Source organism: Eretmochelys imbricata, chromosome 6 (assembly GCF_965152235.1).
Source record: "Eretmochelys imbricata isolate rEreImb1 chromosome 6, rEreImb1.hap1, whole genome shotgun sequence".
Taxonomy (NCBI): domain Eukaryota; kingdom Metazoa; phylum Chordata; order Testudines; family Cheloniidae; genus Eretmochelys; species Eretmochelys imbricata.
Genome location: NC_135577.1, coordinates 64,414,058 through 64,433,771, shown reverse-complemented (window position 1 = coordinate 64,433,771; position 19,714 = coordinate 64,414,058). Strand labels below are relative to the sequence as shown.

Below are 19,714 nucleotides of genomic sequence, written 5' to 3'. Positions count from 1 at the left end.
TGACATTTGTGTGGATGGCTACTTTTCCTTTAAATGATTTATATATAAAAATATATGTCTATACTTGCTTTGGTTGGTTTGCTTGTTTTCTAACTGCTTCTAACTTTCACAACACTAAATTGCATGGGTGTTTAACTACTGGTTGGGTTCAATGTTTTAATATATTGTAAAACTTCACTTCTGCAGTGAAATTTTCTGAATAACTTCTTGCCATTTTATAATGTGTTTGTTTGGTATGCAGTGTTCTGGGGTGCTCTTGGGAATATGTATTAGTCATAGACAGGTGGCCACATCACAGAAACCATTATGGTCCTAGATCGCTTTATTGACATTCTAAGCAGGGAGACCCAGGGTTGAATAGGCCATGGAGACCACTCCCCTTTCATCCCTAGAGGGGTAGCTCCTCAAGGCCAGGATTGAGACACATGGGCAAGATAATGTGGGCAAAGCTTATCGTGTCACTGCCTGTGTTGTATCTCTTCTGTAGCTAGAGTCTCTGAGACTGTCAGTCCAGAACCTTTCAGGAGCAACAAATCGTCCATAAACATTCCTTTAATAAAGGAACATGTGGTGAGCCATCTAGACGTTACGGAGATTGTGTCATACGTTCCTTAAACATTCTGCTTCTGCCATCACTGCTGCTCCTCCTCTCCTGGGAGCACTGGTGGGAGCACAAATGGAGATCACATGGAACATTCTGTTTAATCCTAATCACAGCAGGTCAGCACAACACATTGCCTGCAACTCTAGCAGTTGTAGCACCATGTCTACTGTAATCCTCCTACTGTTCTTGTAGTAACAGGACGAGTTAGCAAGAAGTCCAGTGTAGGCAGGAACACTGAGAAGCAGGAGTTGGTGTAGGGGAGAGAGAGAGACTGACTTCCAAACAAGCTAAACATCGGCAATTGGGGAATTTTTTTGTTTGGACACACGGACACCCAAAATGTGGGGGGGACTGGAGGAAATCTGCCATCAAACACATGTAAATATACCTGTTTAAAATGGAATCCCTACTGCTTAGTTGGCTGCTGCCACAGCCACATGTGAATAAAAGGGTTGGAGAATTAACACCCTCCCCCCCCCAAAAAAATCCCCACCACCCTGGTCCTGGGTACTATAAAGTTTGAGGTGGATCTCTCTCAAGTCACATTGGATGTAGGGACACTGGGTATGTCTTTTTGAGATATCATTTGATATTCTCTCTGTAAAGTCCACCTGGATGGCAAAAATGAGCCTTTGGGACCAACCAAGAGGAAGTTAAAATCAAAACAAGAGCATGCTTTCTGACATTTTAAACTGTCCTGAGCACTTCTCGTTTATACTTTTTACCAAAATGGCTCTTTCCCCTTTAAAGACCATTTCTACATGTTCTTATTAATGTAGTTAATATTTGTATACCCGCTAGCTGGCCTAGTTTAGCTATGGGAGAGATGACTGAACACACACTTTTTTGAGCCTCTTCCCAACGACTAAGATCACTAGTTCCTTTGGGACTGTACGACTCGTATGTCATTTTGAAGCTTATGATTTTTATTGCTGTTCTTGCTACCTCACATCAGCTGCAATAACTGGAGGATTTTTCTCCAATGACATCAGAGGCTGAATAAACAAATATAAAATGCCTTTTAAAAATAGATGTATGTTTAAACTTGCCAGTCATGAGCTCTTTAAATGGTGGGCTATTTACTGCTCCAGAATCACACACACATACAACCACTTCTGGTGTCAGTTCCACTTGCAGATCTAGAGCACTGTGTAACTTACAGAACATGAAAGCTGTAGAGACACCATGTGCGTTCACTCCTTGCATTGTTCAACAACAGGCTCCTGTTGGCCACCGGTGAGTGATGTAAGGAGTTGGGATTGACTCCCTATCCCAGCTTCCTCAGCCACCTGGAGATATCCACGTTGTGGAGGTAGAATGGTGATAGTATCTTTAGGGCTTCGGTGGGAAGAGGAGATAAGGATGATGATGATGGCCTCTAGCACACTATCTGTGCCAGAAAGAAAATGGCCTTTCAAGTTGTCTGCACAGCAGATGTTGTTCCAAGGACTCTGTCTGCCTCTGGAGAAGGATCTAATTCTCCTTCGTGTTCACAGGAGCTGTGCAGATACATGGGCAAGTAATGCCCCAAGAACAAGCCTTTTTATATATTTCAAGTGTTAAGCACGTGCTCTTGCTAATAATGTGACACTCAGGGTGGACTGTTCAGACCTTAGTTTGCAGCTGGGATTTCCATTCCTTGATCCAAGTTTCAACATGTCTAGTCTTCCTGCAGAACGCCACTGTAATAATGATACACCATGGCTCAAAAGACTTGATTTAGGGAAGGAGGCAGAGAGATTACCAAACAAATCCCAGTTAGATGGAAGGAAAGTCTCACCTGGATCATGAAAATCCAAATAAATGTAGGTCTCAATAGCCGGTGGGGAAGGAAGGAAAGGTTCCTCCATCCATCAGATATTTCTATGCCTTAAGATGGAATTGCACGTAAAGGGTATCAAAGACTGTATATTGTAGGGAGAGCTAGAAGATAGCTCAACTGTTAGACAGATTTTGGGGGAAAGGAAAGAACAAACTCAAGTATTTTCTTAGAAACTAGGTAAAGACTCACCCAGAGTCCAGTGTCTGTATCAAATACAAATAAACAGCACTTTCTTAAGGTTAAAAGTGTTTAAGGAAGATTCCCCCAGTTTGACACCTGCCATAGTAGTACCCAGGCATCACAGATCAATTATTGGAGTTGTGGCTTTGAGCGTCTGCTTGTGGCATGGAGAGGGTGTCTCAGGCCACTTGTATGAATAATTTCAGAAAAGACCCAGAATTCTGATTGTCCCATAGCAGACAAGCCTAGACTGCTACATCAATTGAGCATGGAGGCTGAATCCACTTGAATGCATCGCAGAGAGATGCTTTACTGGGGAGGAGAAAAATCAAGTTATGGTAGAAAGTCAAATGAAAAACTAAAAGTTTCCTGGACATGCTTTCAGACCAGAGATGGGCTGCTAGAGCCAGGGATGGGAGACTTTTACTCTTCACCACAGGTATGTAGCAGGAGACTAAACCACAAGTTTTGGGTTATGGTGTTTTGACACTTTTTCCCCTTCCTGTTTTCTCTCCTGTTTGACAGGCGGAGACAGCAGCCAATCGTATCTGCAAGGTGTTGGCAGTCAATCAGGAGAATGAACAGCTCATGGAAGACTATGAAAAGCTGGCCAGTGATGTAAGTATTCATGGTGCTGTCAATTCCTGGGCAGCGTTGTGTGTATTACATGTATTACTGTGGAGCCTAGGTCCTGGACCAGGACACTATTGTGCTAGGCTCTGTATAAACACAGTACTGTGTTTCTAAACCTACAGCCAGATCTCTAGTACTGTAGAATATACGCCATCCCATGTTTCCTTAGAAAATGTTTTCTTCCAATAGGTAAAAATGAAAGACTCTGAACTCAGGTGGCAAATGTAATCAACTTCAAAATGGTGGCCATCTGGAGTAGAACAGCCATCAGAGTCTCAATTTTATTGAAAGAAATCATTGTATCACTAAAACTAAAGAGAGAGAGAGTCATTTTAAGAAAAGATGTGCAATGTTGTGCAACTTTATTATGTACCGTCTTTCATGCTTTAAGAGTTAAGTAAATCATACTGGGGAAGAGAAGTTAAAGGTCTAGGCAAGGGAAAAAATAAGCATTCACTAACATTTGGAAAGAGTCTATATATGATAGAAACTGAAGACTGTTCCAGATAGCAGCAGCTGCAAGGAGAAGGCTCACACATAGACAGTTATGAAACTGGAGAAATGATCATAGGAAGCCTGTGGTAGACAAGTAGAGGAAGCAAGGGGGGGAGCAAAGGGACAAGGTCTGTAAGCAGGATTGGAGGAAGATAATAAAGAACTTTGAGTACAAAGAGGACAGTTGTAAAATTGATCCTGAAATGAACTGGGAGCCACCACAGTTGTTTTGGGATGGATGTGATGAGATCCCACTGCATTGTAGGAAAGCATGTGGCAGCTTTCTGCTCCACTGGGAGCTGCCCATTTTTTATCTTCCTACTGGCTGCCTAGCAGCTGTTTGCTGTGGAAGACTATTCTCAGAGCTGTGCTGACTTCAAAGAAGTTAGAGTGGAAAAATGAAAATGGAGGCAGTAACTTCATTTCTACATCATAGACCCTTCTGTGTCAGAGAGGGCAAATCAGTTACAACAGGGTAGCTCCAACAGAGCTAGAACACTGACAGGCTTGCAATATATTTGAACCAAGCAACAGCCCTGTTAAGGTCTAGCATGATCTGAGAACAGAGTTTGGTCTTGATTCTGCAGAACTGAACTATGAATTAACCACATCAAGGCATTCTGTGCTGTAATACTATGCCTCAACATGGTGGTCTATACAGGGTAGATACTATAAGACAATACTTCTATGAAGTGGTGGACAGCCTTTTCTTAAACCAATTCCCTGTCTTTGGCACAATCCTGCTGGCAACACCCAGTTTCAAACATAAAGTGGACAGTCCCTACTAAGTTCTGAGGACACAAGCAGTTTTAACAAAATCTAAAGTTGGGGCTTAATTTTTAATGATTTTGCAGCTATTCTGACTCCTCCCTCTCGTCCTTGCTGTTTTCAGCTGCTGGAATGGATCCGCCGCACCATTCCTTGGCTGGAGAATCGGGCGCCTGAGAACACTATGCAAGCCATGCAGCAGAAACTGGAGGATTTCCGGGACTACCGCCGCCTGCACAAGCCCCCCAAGGTCCAAGAGAAGTGCCAGCTTGAAATCAATTTCAATACCTTGCAGACCAAGCTGCGGCTCAGCAACAGGCCAGCATTCATGCCTTCAGAGGGGAAAATGGTCTCGGTGAGTTGACGTGCTGAGAGCACAAGGCATCTGTCTACCCTTCCGAATCAAACTTACTACTTTAGACCATATTATTTGTATTACCATAGCACTTAGGAGCCCTAGTCGTGGATGAGGACCCCATTGTGCAAATACAGAAGAAAAAAATGGTCCCTGCCCCAGAGAGTTTACAGTTCTTGAGTAGAAGATGAGACAGAGACAGGCATGAGAGAAGTGTGGCCATGCCACCCTCATTTTCAATATGAACTACTGGTCGCTGTATGCAAGACTCCATCCTGATCAGAACAGTTGGATCAGGATGGGATATTTGCTCACTGGGACCTGTTGTCCTCACACAGACTTTTCCTCCACATTAAGGTCAGAGTGGTGGTCCAGCCTCTGCTTCTCTGTGTACAAATTAGGTCCAGCCCTCAGGCTTCTGGCTAGCTTCCAGTGAAACCTGTGATTGCGTAAACACTGGGTCCATCTGTTTTGAAGCCACAAACTAATTTTTATTGACCTCTTGGATGAAGGAGTGATCAAAGAGGTTTTTTCGTACTAGGAGGCATGTGACTGCCTCTCATGACATTTCACTGCATTCATAGATAACAACATGCTGTGAGTGGAAGTGCTTCATAGGGTATCTCTTTTGAGTTCCGCGGTTCTGACCTGCTAAATGCACTCCATCCTGTCAGCTCATCAGCCTGCTGCAAATCTACGTCTCATGACTGTGGAGCCAAACTACAGCCTCCTGTTGCTACAGAGTGATTGGAAGCCTATGGCCCACTTGGATGAATGCTCAAAGTATGATGCTGAAGAATGTTCCCCATCTTCTGAACCAATCTCTTCCTCTCATGCTGCTGTACCTTTTACATCACTGCAGGACATAAACAATGCATGGGGAGGCCTAGAACAGGCTGAGAAGGGCTATGAGGAATGGCTGTTGAATGAGATCCGAAGGCTAGAGAGGCTGGATCACCTGGCTGAGAAGTTCCGGCAGAAAGCTTCCATTCACGAGTCCTGGACAGATGGTAATGCCAATCCTAATGCTTCCTTTCGAAAGCATTTTGCCTCTGAAAACATGCCATTGCCTATCTGAAGATACAGAGGGCTGGGTGTCACGGGAGTAATTGTACTGGTCTTTCACATCTAGATTAGAGCTGAGCAAATAATTGGTTCGGTAGCCAAACCAATAATTTTTTGGTTAGTTTTGAATTGAAACTGAATTTTTTTTTCTTGCTGGGAGGGAGGGGGACAGAAAAAATTTAATTTTAAATCAAACAAAATACTTTAAATGGCGATCCAAAGGGGCAGTTTCTAAACAAAATATTGATTCGGATTGACATTTCATTTTGAAAGTGTCACTTTGAAAAGAAAAGCTGAAATGTTTACGATTGCCCAGCTGAAGGAAATTGCTGAATTCAACTGAATTTGTGAATAGTTTCGGTGTCCTGAAAAATGCATTTTCAGCTAATTTACTATTTGCCAATAATAATAATAAATCAATCAATCACCCGGCTCTAATCTAGATACCTGGGTTGGTTTATTTATTTTTTATTAGTTTGGTCTCCATCCTTGAGCCTAGTTTGGCACAATTTCATTTATTAAACTGGACAGGTCCAAGACTGTAAGGGTAGAGAGTGCTGCATGTGGAAATGTAGATCGATTGGCAGAGCTGGAGGGAGGTGCTTATTACAGCTGGCAAAACTGTTATTGGGTCATGCCAGGTGTAGGAGTGGGTGGGTGTGTGTGTGTATGGTGTGAGAGAGAGTAACTTTCATAAGCACCAACTCCACTCACATTTTTAAGGAGGAAAAAATAATTTGGAATGTTAGTATTGAGAAGAGATTCAGGTATAGGAAAATAATAATGTAATGAAGTAGCCCCTAAGGACTATATTCAGGGCCCCATCAAAATAAGTCTTATACAAACAAACAATATAGTCAGAATGGCCACCATACAGAACATGAGTGTCAGTACATCTCTATCATCTGAGCTGGAAAACTACTGGTTGGCCTGTGCAAATATATGCTTTTAATGTTATGCCCGAAATATATATCGTTGCTAACTCACCTGCTTTATTACCCTTCCAGAACCTCTCTGACAGAGTGATTATAACTATATTCCATTAAAATATATTCTCTAACTAAAATATATTAGCATGGCCATATTCTAATTGTGTAGACATCTCTTCCTTGTGGCCACATGTCCTGCTTGCCCTTCCAAGCTAGAGACCTCAATCTGGGTCCCAGTGTGACGGACACTCGGTTGAGCAGCGCTGTTGGCAGTTAACACTTAATACTTACAATCCAAGAGACTCGTCTGAGACTGAAAAGTGTGAATCTCCAAACTGGCCTGTCTTGATTACGGAGTGTTCAAAGGGTTACATTTGGAGTAGTGGTGGGTCCACCATTGTAGTGTAAGCTAGTTGGCCTGAGCGTGGGCATCAAGAATCCATGCAGACTTACTGGTTTCATTCTCCTGTCCTTTGGGTCCCTCTGTAGGTAAGGAGGCAATGCTGCAGCAGAAGGATTATGAAACTGCTACGCTGTCAGAGATAAAGGCCCTGCTGAAGAAACATGAGGCCTTTGAGAGCGACCTAGCTGCTCACCAGGACCGTGTGGAGCAGATTGCTGCTATTGCACAAGAACTCAAGTACGGCTGCTGCCTAGTGCATTTGCCTTTCTAGGAGCTAGAATGGGGACCTTGAAGGCTAATCAGCTTTGCCGTCCTGCCCAGCACAATCATGAAACAATCCCTGTTAAGATTTAGAGTGCAGGAATGTAGGAAAATCCCAATATTTCTGATGGGAGAGGACACTGTCCTCTGATCAGGCGGCAGGAGGGGTTGAAACACATGAGAGGTACAGGTTAGGAAACTCTCTATGTGGGGAAGATTAATAGTGGTAAGATAGGAGCACATGCTTGATTCTGAGAGGGGATTTCCACTCTCTTCCACCTCAGTGTGCTGCCATTAACTCTTCCCTAAATAGCCTGGTCTTCTTCCTGCTCTTGCGGATTTCAGAACAGTTGCTGTAGGCTATTGCAGTTTTTCAGGATAAGGAATAGCTTTGGTGGTGGTGATGGTGATTTCTATTCTCTTCTTGCTAGCTAAGAAAGGGCAACCAGGAAGCTACCCTATAATTCTTTTCCGTCCCTCTCGTATATCAAGCCCTGCTTCATCTGCCAGGGAGGAAAGATGGACCCATCAATCACAGATTTGTTTGAGCTGACTTGTATGATTTCAAGCAGGTGATGTTAGGCCTCTGGGGCCTATGCAGGTGATAAGGCCCCACACTTCCAGGTGTCTTGCACTATATGCCTGGCCTGGCAGCTAGAGCACGGTCCACACTCCTAACTGACTCCAGGGCCAGTGAGTCCCAGCACAGACTGAATTCCCTGCCTGCCTTTCCTTGTCCCTGCTTGGAATGCTGCACTTCAGCTCTACTTGATGCAGGGGTCACAAGGGAAGTGGAGCCTCATCATTTGGGGAAGCTGGGGTGTGTGGTGGCCACGGTTTGAGGGCAGTTTGTAGGCAGGCAAGAGCTGGTCAATAGCATGTGAGGAAGAGAATTAGCTGGGGCTGCATAAGGACCAGCACAACTTGGTGTTGGCTTCAGTTCTTTATTATTGAAGAATAATTATCCACCCTATCTTGACCAGAACAGCATGACTGGGGTAACATCAGCATTTTTGAGGGTGTGCAGCTGTTTTCTTTACAATATCAGGCTTATTGGATCAGTCCTTCACCAGCAGAGATTTCAGGAATTGCGCCCTTGTCCCCTTCAGGAGGTACCTCAGAAGGGGAGGAGAACCAAGTTACTTCTCAATCCCTATGAGCGAAGATTAGAACAAAGGCCAGCTAGGCAATAGGAATTAAAGTGAGCCTCCACTTCCAGAGTGCATGCTGCATGTTAGTCAAGCACCCAAATCTCTGATTGCAGCAGAGAGAGAGATTGGAGATCACTGGTCCTGGAATGGAAGAGATCATCCCCTTTCAAGCTGTATGAAATGCAGGAGGGAACAGAGGACTCAGTTCACATCCCAAAAAACAGCCTCGGGATTGGCATCAATTGCTCTTTGTTAGCAGCCTCAGCAAAAAGGGGCCAAGTAACAGAGCATGGATGCTGATCTACCCTCTCTCTTGGAGATATTCTAATAAGTCAAGGTTGAGACATTTTGGTTGTGTGGTCTGGAGGAAGCCTGCCCTGCTGCTGTCTGTGCTGGGCTTGTTCAGAGGCTATAGGAGAGTTTCACTATCCAGCACTTTCAAGTGTTATATTCACTCAGTAGTCAAGTCAGTTATCCTACCTGGCATTCAGGATTCTCTGCTGCGTGGCCTGCCTCCTGCCCCAGACACTTCTCAGGCTGGGTGTCATCAAGCTACTCTTTTCCTTTCCTGCTAAATGCAGAACCAAGAGAGAGATGTGTGTGCATTTCTCTGTCTCCTCACTCTTACAGAACATTGCCCCATGAGTATGAGCATTGCAGGCAATGTGCTCTAGAGCAGGGTATACGGCAAATCAATTCACGTTTCAATGCTGAGGTTATTTTAAATAAGTTAATGTTCTGTGCAGCTCAGCTGCTCCTGTATGTTCCTCTTTGCCCAAAGGGTGCCTGCAGAATTCTACATCCCTTAGCATGGTTTCTCGCTCTTTGAATCCACAATGAGGACCTTCTCATCCCCCTTTCCCTATATACAAGAAGCAGGTATTTAGGCAGCATGGTGTTCTGAAATGGAATGCATTTGGCATGGTTGTTCTCGAAAACCACCATCTCCCAACTTGGACTGAAGTCTCTCAGCTTTTCTCTCCAAGCCCATTTGCCCAAATCTTCCCAACCTGCACCATGAATTGGAAAATAGTCATGGGAAATCAATGGTGGGTTTTTTTTCTATTTTATAATCTCCATGTAGTCACGTTCTGAGTGTGATACATGATACCACTCTGTAACATCATGTGCAATGACTCCAAAGCTGGGTACTGTTGATCTCTACAGTCCCCTCATTAGAGGGGGTGGGGGTATTTTGATTATTTCTGTTCTGAGATTGATGGGGAATTGATGATTGTTCCTCCCCTGGGTGTTTTTGTTTAATTTTTCCATTTTTGTTGTTGCTTGTTAGTGAGCTGGATTATTATGACTCACCAAGTGTCAACGCCAGGTGCCAGAAGATATGTGACCAATGGGACAATCTGGGTGCTTTAACCCAGAAACGTAGAGAGGCCTTGGAGGTAAGATGTGCTCATGAAGATCAATCTTGAGTCACATTGGCCTGGTAGTCTGGAGGAACCTTACACTGCTGCTGATTGTGCTGGGCTTGCTCAAGAGATATTGGAGAGTTTCACTCTCCAGGGCTGACTGCCAGCACTATTAAGTGTTACACTCACTCAGGAATCTAGTCTGTTATCTCACTTCCTATTCTAGAAGACATTCCCATGGCCCAAGGAGCTTATGATCCAATTTAAACAAAAGCAATGCAATTCAGATAACACAATGCACAAAGGATGATGCAAGTTCAAAACAGGGGTGATACCTATGATCTCTCCCAGATAAATGGTTTTGTGGAAGTCTACCAATGCTTCCTTCCCCCACTGCAGAAAACTGATCATGTATAACTTGTGCACCCCTTGTAATAGAAGTTCACCAGCACCATGCCTGCCTATTGTTTCAGAAAAAGGTTGAAACCTTGCAGGTCCTTGCCCTTGGGATTACAAGGCCATCCAGCAGAGAGAACCTTTCAGGCCCTCTGTTGTTCCTTGCTTATAAGAAACTTGAAGTTGAGGAGCATGATTAACACAGACATATGGTCTTCTCTTTCTTTCTCGTATCATTTGCTGCTGACCTAGAGAACTTCTAGGACCACTCTGTGGATTCATCAATTCAGCAATAGGATGCCATAAATGCAGGACAGCCAGCAGCCTCCTTTCCTAGCATGGATTCCCACACCAGCTGCAATGCAAACTAGCATTAAGCTTCAGTTCTTCAAACTATTTCCCAAAGCTTGGGTATCCCAACTAGTAAACGAGTCTCATATTTTTACTTCCAGCCCTACATATACCCTTCTAGCCTAGCGGTACCACCAGAATTGGCACCTCTGCATTGCATGAGCTGTTATTGGCATTCCTGTATTTTATAACTTCGCTCTTTTGAAAAATCATTCTTAAAAAAATAAAGTAAGTAAAAAGAAGGGAAAATCAATCTTGTGTAATGACGTGATTACATAACAGAATGTTATGGTTCATGTAGCTGATTTAAGTATATGCAAATCAAAAATATTTAAGAAGTCGGTCTTTCCAGTTCCAGACCCTAATTTCAGAAACGCTTTTAAAGTAACTTCCTTCTGAGAACACTGAGGGAGCAGGGCCATGGCAAGATAAACACAGGAGGAAGGCTCTGCTTAGCCAATTACAAAGCGTGCTGTCCAGTGACTGTTCTCTAATCCTTTTTCTTCTTTTGGGGAATTCCAGAGGACAGAGAAGCTGCTGGAGACAATTGACCAGCTATACCTGGAATATGCAAAACGAGCCGCTCCTTTCAATAACTGGATGGAGGGGGCCATGGAGGATCTGCAGGACACCTTCATTGTTCATACCATAGAGGAGATCCAGGTATATATGCAAGTCCTTCCCCTGAGATGTGTTCGTGTGCAATCAGACAATACTTTTCACTTGATTATGGCAGGTGGTGTGCTTTTTGGTGTTCTGGTGCTTCTGCTTAATCTAGTGATCTTTGGGGGAAAAAATATGAGTTTTTCTCAAATTCTTCAGAAGATCTGGATCCAAATGGATATGAGCCAAGTTTACTCCAGTCTAACTGGATACCAAGACTTGAATGTGGATTTTTCAAGGAGATTTGAGGGTCTTGCTTAAAAATGACTGAGAGTCGAGAGGATTGTGCATTCTTATCCTAATGAGAGGGCTTAAAGCTACTCTCAGGCCCTGTGTGCTATGCCAACAGTCCCATAATTCCCCACCCCCAGTTCCTCTACTCCTCTTGTTTCTTTGATGGCTTCTGTAGTCCTGTGCTGCACAGCTACACTGCTGAATATTGTGCTCTCCCGTTTGCTGCTGAGTTACTATTAAGGGTCAAAGCTTTCAAACCTCCTTGACGTCATTGGAGGCAACATTTCATCTTCCCCTCTCCTCCCACAAGGCTGCTGTGGAAAGAGCTTATAGTAGCTCCCCATAGTCCTCAGTGTTCCAGGTGCCCTTCTGGGTCTGAAAGGCCTTGCTATTTCTCCTGCTTGACTAGCACTTGTGAAGACAGCAGACAGTACATGTATTTGCTTGGATTAGGCTGGCTGAGCTGAAGAAACAGGCTTGTCTTGTCTTCAGCTGTTGCTTCATGGTAGCAACTGATTTGTTGGCCATCAGGCTAGGAGACTGTCATTTCCAGGTTAGGTCATTGTGGGGCTGTCTGACAGCAACACTGTACGTGAGAGAGAATGCATAGAATGCTGGTGGGCTTTTGGGTGTGGGCTCTGTAGCACTAGCACTGACCATGAGCTACTGGGTGGAGATGTCATAAATGGTACTGACGCAGCATGAGCCCTATTACTGAGCTAGAGACCTGCCGTTTGCTAAAGTGCTTCCCCATGACCAGCGGTTCTCAAACTGTGGGTCGGGACCCCAAAGTGGGTCACGACCTCATTTTAATGGGTTCGCCAGGGCTGGCTTAGACTTTCTGGGGCCCAGGGCTGAAGGCGAAGCCCCCCCTGCCTGGGCCAAAGCCCACTGCCTGGGGTTGAAGCCCTTAGGCTCAGGCTCCAGTCCCCTCCTGGGGCTGTGTAGTAATTTTTGTTGGTAGAAGGGGGTCATGGTGCAATGAAATTTGAGAACCCCTGTCCTAGACCAGTGAGTTGTTTTAACTCTTCCATACTGTAGATCAAATCTGAATAGCGAGTGCATTTTATGAACACTGCCTTCTCCCATTCATAACTTCATGGATTAAACTCCCCTTCCAGTCATACTTCAGCTACACCCCTGTGAACACCACAATAGTTGCTTACATAGGAAATTATTTACTGAGTTTAACTGTGTATAACATAAGTAGGTTATCAGGCACACATTCTGCTTTCATTCTTCATTTCTTCTTCCCCGTCTATCTGTACTGTTCACCTCTCTATCCCTACTCCATGTGCCTCTGCTTCCTGGTCCCTTTTGCCACCTCTCCCCCTGCGCTTGTTTCCCTGGTCTTTCTCCTCTTTTACAGGCTTCCATGTGCTCTACAATTACAAACCTAGAAATGGCTGGAAATGAGCCAGTCCCAAATGACTTGCCAGCTGTTCACAAACCATCAGCCAGTGTTCACCAGACCACCTTAGATTATAGTTTGGGAATCGCAGCATTAAGAGTAATAGAAAGGATGAGTTGTGGTCATGGAGAGGGTGCCATTTCCAGCTACAGAGCACTCTGCCAATGGGAATTTGCCAATTTCTCTGGGCTGGAAGATGTTCACCTAGTTGCGATCCCTGAACAGCCTAGGCCTGCTTCTATTGATTCCACTGTAACCATACTGGATCTGGTACAGCCCTACCTGGAGAAAACTAATGCCTATCTGTGCTAGCACTCTTAGTCACCCAGCTGCTATAAAGTAACACTAGTGGTCTGATCTCTTTTTTTCCAAAGTCATTGAGTGCTCACAACCCTCATTGCAGGGATCAAGCACTCTGCAAAAATCAGCCCACCAGAGTCTAAAGCAAGATGTATTTGACAGGTTTTGTGATGTTATCTCTGTAGCTAGTCAATATGGGATACAACCAAAGACAGCAAAAATAACTTGCCTCATAACTGCCTGCTTTAATCCAACTATGAAGGTCTGAAAAATGTTTGAGTGCCATAAAAGTGGCTTTTACCTGCTGTGGAATGGCCTTTTCTGCACCCTCAGAGATCGATTGCTCTGCTGTAGCAGCAGAGGAGTTTCCAAACTGCACTGTTTTTAGTAACACCTTAACATGGAGGCTGTCCTTTGACTAATGCTCTTCTTATCTCTCCTCTGCTGGCGCCTCTGTTTTCCAGGGATTGACCACAGCCCATGAACAGTTCAAGGCCACTTTGCCAGATGCCGACAAGGAGCGACAGGCCATCCTGGGAATCCACAATGAAGTCTCAAAGATTGTCCAGACCTACCATGTCAACATGGCAGGAACCAATCCCTACACGACCATCACCCCACAGGAAATCAATGGCAAATGGGACCACGTGAGTGCTTGGAGCCTTGCACTTTTCTATAAGGGGTATCACCCCAGGAAGCGAATTATTCCCTTTCTAAATTCTCCTGTCCAATGCACAGTGCTCAGCTAGAAACATGGAGTTTAAGGCCAGAAGGGATCACCGGATCATCTAGTTTGCCTTACCGTATATCACAGGCCACCAACATCACCTAGCACCCACACACTAACCCCAGCAACTGAAGTATTACAGCTCACAGACTAAACTATTACAGGTCACAGGCAGAGAACAGGAGGGCCCCAGTGCCCGAGGTCTCTGCAATGGCAGCGAAATGATTAAGTGAGATATACCCAGTTAATTCCAGCAAGTGATCCACACTCCATGCTGCAGGGGAAGGTGAAATGCTCCAAGGTCACTGCCAGTCTGACCTTGTGGGAAAATTCCTTCCTGACCCCACATGCGGTGATCAATTAGACTGAGAAGGAGACGAGACCCACCAGCCAAACACCTGAGAGACAGAGCTCTCAGGATCATCTCAGAGCACAGGCCCTGCCGTCTCGCATGATTTTTTTCCAGCACACGTGTGGGGGCTTAATGTGCTTCAAAGTGCAGAATGTGCAGGCTAAAGAGGAGAACTTGGATTTTCTTTTATTCCCTTCTTGCGCTGATGAAAGATGCTATCCCTAATACCAGTTGTGGTGATGGTCTTTGTGGGCGAATGGCAATTGAATAGAGCCCTTCAACTCATTTAACACAGGCCATCATAGAGTCCTGGGATGTTAACTTCTTTTGGTTATGTATAACTTGGGCTGTATTTAACCATCACCTGTAGAGAAGACAGGTTTGATGTCCCATCCCCTAAGCTAGCCAGCCCAGGCCAGACGTTTATGCTTTCCTATTTGTGCACACCCCTTTGCTATATCCGTTTCTGAACGCATTGTGTCTAGCTTACTGCGCATGAAACACAGGCTGTGCCTTGCTATGTTTTGCTGCAGGTGCGGCAGTTAGTTCCTCGAAGGGATCAAGCCCTGCTGGAAGAGCACACACGCCAGCAACAAAATGAACGACTCCGGAAACAGTTTGGCGCACAGGCTAATGTCATTGGGCCCTGGATCCAAACCAAGATGGAGGTAGCATCTCAGTAATTTTGAAACAATCTTTTTTTCCTCTCCTCCACAATCACAGCGGGCATTCTGTATTGCCTCTTCCTTCAGCCTTTGGGCAATCCTCCCTTCATGCTTCAATAAGAAAGGCTTTCACAGAAAGTCAATGGACAGTGTGTGCTGAGATTACCATGCATCTGATTTGCCAGAGACACTTTTTTATCCCCGCTCTTTTCAGCAAATACAAAAATGTGGCCTCGAGAAAGGGATGCTGGCACTTGAATACATTCAAAGGGTTTCTCACTTGCTTTATACAAATACAGCAGAAGTTTATTTTGTGTAACCACTTTCATACCATCTGTTTCAAAATGTACTAAAAAATAAACACAATTATGTGGTAAAGCAGCAGCAGGAGAGAGAATTTTTAAGGGTGAAGTTTTCAGCTAAGATTTGAATTAAGGTAAGTTGAGTTAAAGATAAAAGAATACAAGAAGGCTAGTGCTGATGGCAGGATGTGCAAGAGGTGGGGGAGGCTCTTCAAGGAAAACATTTAAGAAGGGAGTCAGTGCTAGATATGCAGAGATGTGAGGAGAAAAAAGCCATGAGAGAAGGAGCACAGAGGTAAAGAGCACTAAGTAAGGACAGCAGATACAGTGTGAAGAAAGCATTTTGATCTCTCTCCTAGCTGAGGAAAAGAAAAGTGCTGGCCAGCTTATTCCCTGTCCTTTTAAATTACTATTGCCATAGACATACTGAGAGAGCTCCCAGAGCAATCAGCCGTGCCTTCATCATTTATCATCAGATGTTGCCCAACTAGTGATTCCACTTCATTGGATCCCCTCAGTGTAGGCTGCTTGTCTGCCCTGAGGAAACGCCAATTCTGTTACTGTTTTTTGGGTCAGTGACCCAAGTGGCACAGTTGGAGGTGGTAACACATAATGCAGTTTCTCCTCTTAGCTCCAACTGTTCCCAGCATTATTGCTTTTCCATCTTCTGTCATCCTCTGGCAGAGGGTGGAAGGTAAGGAGGGTAAACCTCCTCACTCAGTAGTTACCCTTGATCAGTTTACTTAAAGGAAGGTGTTGACGAGGTTTTCCACAGAGCGCCAAATAGCCTGATGATTGGAACTTGGCATGTGTGAGAGCATAGCATGTGTCTGATATGGTGAGCACACAAACGGGTTAGGGAGAAAGGGAAACTGCAACCTGTAGGCTCATAACTAGGGCTACGTATCTGTTATAAAGGTCGCGGAAGTCCCTGATTCTGTGATTTCCAAGACTTCTGTTGACTTCTGCAGGGGCCCGGGTGGCTGACCCCACAACAGCCCAAGCAGTTGGCTCTGGAGCCAGCTGCTCAGGTGGCCCCCAGGACAGCCACACCAGCTGCTGCTCCAGCAGCCCCGAGCAGCGGTCCCTGGCCAGCCCCAGGGGGCGCCCCCCAGATGTAATCACGGGTATTTTTAGTAAAAGCCAGAACTTCAGCTGATGTAAGCTGGTGTAGTTCCACTGACTTCAGTAGAGCTACAGTGGTTTGTAACATAAGGGTGTCTGACCTCATATGTTTATCTCCTCTCTTTAAAGCCATGGTCTGTATAGTCTATATGACTTCTTCTTGAAGCATTTTGTCCCATACAGGGAACAGGTAGATACTGTGTGTGTTTAGGCTTGTCCCTCTAATGGGCCCAACTCCCTTGGGTTTGTTTATGCAGGAGATCGGCCGCATTTCCATAGAGATGCATGGGACCCTGGAGGACCAGCTCAACCACCTCCGGCAGTACGAGAAGAGCATTATTAATTACAAACCAAAGATTGACCAGCTGGAGGGAGACCACCAGCAGATTCAGGAGGCACTCATCTTTGACAACAAGCACACCAACTACACCATGGAGGTAAATGCCTGGAGAAGCCTTCAGCCTGTTGTGTTTTAGCCCCAGCATACAAAACAACCTAAGCTGTGTTGGCCAGATGTAGTTAAGATGAACATCCCCATATCACCCAGATTCTTTTCCAAAATGCTTGGCTAAACTTTTCACTCATGAAAGTGAGGAACTAACAGCACTGCTTCACCCACAGAGCCCTGCCAGGACACCTCAGTTCAGACCTGCAGCTCTATATGCTAATCCAGTTCTGAGTCCTCCCTGAGTAGTTGCGACTTCAGCAGGTGGTAGATGGGGACCAGTTAAGAACACCAATGCATCTCAAATGTTTACCTGAGACTTATTAGCCGACTACTTTAAAGCTGGATGCCTAATCCTAATAGCCAGGGTGAAGATACTGGTGATAGTGGTGGTGTGGATATGTTATGCATTATTTGTACTATGATAATACCTAGAGACCACAACCAGGAACAGGACCTTGCTGTGTTAGGGTCTATACAAATATAGTAAGAGACTCTTGCCTCAAACAATTTAACATCTAAATTGACAAGACATACAATGTATGAGGGGAGAGAATGCAACATACAGGCAGTCCCCTCTCTGACCCCCACCCCAAGTAATGCTCCCTAGAGTTTCAAGGAATAAGACAGCTGTGTATTGTTGTGCTCCATATTTCATTGTAACATTGCAAATCAACTCCCTAGCTGATGATTTTTTTAAAAAAGTTACTTACTACTAGGGCTGGACAAATAACAGAAAAAAGAATACACCTGAATATATTATGCAATTAACTTCACTGGTATTAGCTGATGAGTATTTGACCAGCTATAGAGCTAGTTGAGTTCCACAAAGTATTTTTGAATAAATTGTTTGACACATACGGGAGAAATTCCCCAAATACTATTCAACCAGCTCTACTCACTAAATTTCTCTCTTTAGCATTGACTTTCCTTTCCTGGCTTCTTTTCACTTTGCTATAATTATTTATGGTGCATCTTTGCTTGAGCTGTCTTCAGAGTGTTCCCTAATTTCCCTTTCTCTCTCTGTTCTCTGCCTCCTCCCCTATATTGTGTCTCTCTCCTATTCCTCTCTTTATAACTATTCTGTACTTATTCTATCAGTCTTCTCCTTCCAAATCCACCCACCCATATATAGACCTGGGAAATTGTGCCAGATACTTAACAGCCAGAGGACTACACGTATTTAGTAGCCAAAGCCTGATATGAAACATGTAGGGTCCACTGTCCAGGGCCAATGCACAGATGAGTGCCGCACCATTTGCCAGGCTGCTGGGATCCATACCAGGGTACGATCCCTGGACTCTATTTGGGGGCAGTGAGGGCCTTAATCTTCTGTATCAATCTCTGGCTAGTAGATGTTCATAAATTTAGAGTCATGGGGTTTAAGGCCAGAATCCACCACATTATCTAGTGTGGTGGCCTGTGTATGACAGGCCATCCGCACCACCCAGCATCCACACACTGAACCCAACAACCAAAATTAGACCAAAGTATTAAGCCTCCTGGAAGGCTACACTATTATCTGCCACAGGCAAAGAGTAGGGGGGACCAAAGTGCACCAGTGCCTAGAGGCCCCAACCAAGAACAGTGACTCAGATCCCTGCAATTGACTAAGTGCCCCCATCATCTCAAAAGAGAAGTTTTCTCTCTCTGCTTCCCCCTCTGCATCCTCCTGGGTGCTGCAAGAATATGGGGATGGTGAGGTGTGTCTGCTACTCCATGCCTTTCACAGACTCCATTCTTTTGCTCCTTCTTCCTAGTTAATAGTTTCAGTGCTGCTGCTGGAAACTCTCCCAAGCAACAGTACACTAAAACTAACCAGATTCCTGTCAGTTTCACTTTGGCAACAGATTCTGGTCACTTCTCATTACTGAATCTGGTGAAAATCTGTGCTATAATAGAGGCACTGGAGAAGTGGGTGTCAGATCTAGGAAGACATCTGTGCATCACTTTACACTCAGTTCACATTTGGAAGTTTTCTGCATGACTGAGAGCTAAAAACTTTGGACTTGATTCTCATTTACTCTAAGGCCGCTGTACACAACTCTGGCAGAGTAAAGTGACCTTAAAGCTAATGTAATACCTTAGTTTAGATGAGAATCTGACCTTTTATTTTTTTTTAAATGAAGGTTCAGATTTTGAAGAAATTGATGGCACTTGCCCAGAGTGAGAGGGATTTTTCTGAGCAAGTGGATTTCCCAGGCCATGACCATCAGGATCACTTCATTTGTAATGATTAACACAGTCGAACCAAGGGCTCCAGATGCAGAAGGTGCCACTTTTTAAAAGACAAGTCTTGTCCTTTCTTCTTCAGCATATCCGAGTGGGATGGGAGCAGTTGCTTACAACAATTGCTAGAACCATCAATGAAGTGGAAAATCAGATTCTGACCCGTGATGCCAAAGGGATCAGCCAGGAGCAGATGAATGAATTCCGGGCCTCCTTTAACCATTTTGACAGGGTAAGTCTGTGTCCCCTGCAGCTCAGTGGGCCACCTGCTTCTTCATAGGCTTGGCATAGCATTAGAAACCAAACAGCCCCTGCAGCAGAACTAGCCACAGAGTAGACTTTTCATTCTTGTGCTTAGAGGACCAGGCCTCATGAGCTGCCAGCTCTGTGGAGACTGTCAGGTAATCCTGTCCACATTAGGCTAGTCTGTTTGTCATGCCGAGACAGGAAGTTTGTCTGGAATGCAAGTTTCCTGACTGAG

General features: G+C 44.7%; 1 protein-coding gene across 3 annotated transcripts in view; it reads left to right on the top strand.

Moving 5' to 3' along the window:
• The window catches only part of ACTN1 (actinin alpha 1), a 130,627-nt gene that overhangs the window by 100,499 nt on the left and 10,414 nt on the right, over positions 1-19,714 (top strand). For all 3 annotated transcript variants that reach the window (XM_077818725.1, XM_077818726.1, XM_077818724.1), the window contains exons 9-18: positions 3,132-3,224; positions 4,627-4,857; positions 5,720-5,867; positions 7,341-7,491; positions 9,958-10,066; positions 11,303-11,443; positions 13,853-14,035; positions 15,001-15,135; positions 16,817-16,996; positions 19,319-19,465. In XM_077818725.1, the coding sequence (XP_077674851.1) occupies positions 3,132-3,224; positions 4,627-4,857; positions 5,720-5,867; positions 7,341-7,491; positions 9,958-10,066; positions 11,303-11,443; positions 13,853-14,035; positions 15,001-15,135; positions 16,817-16,996; positions 19,319-19,465 (1,518 nt within the window). The remainder of the gene's footprint in view (positions 1-3,131; positions 3,225-4,626; positions 4,858-5,719; positions 5,868-7,340; positions 7,492-9,957; positions 10,067-11,302; positions 11,444-13,852; positions 14,036-15,000; positions 15,136-16,816; positions 16,997-19,318; positions 19,466-19,714) is intronic.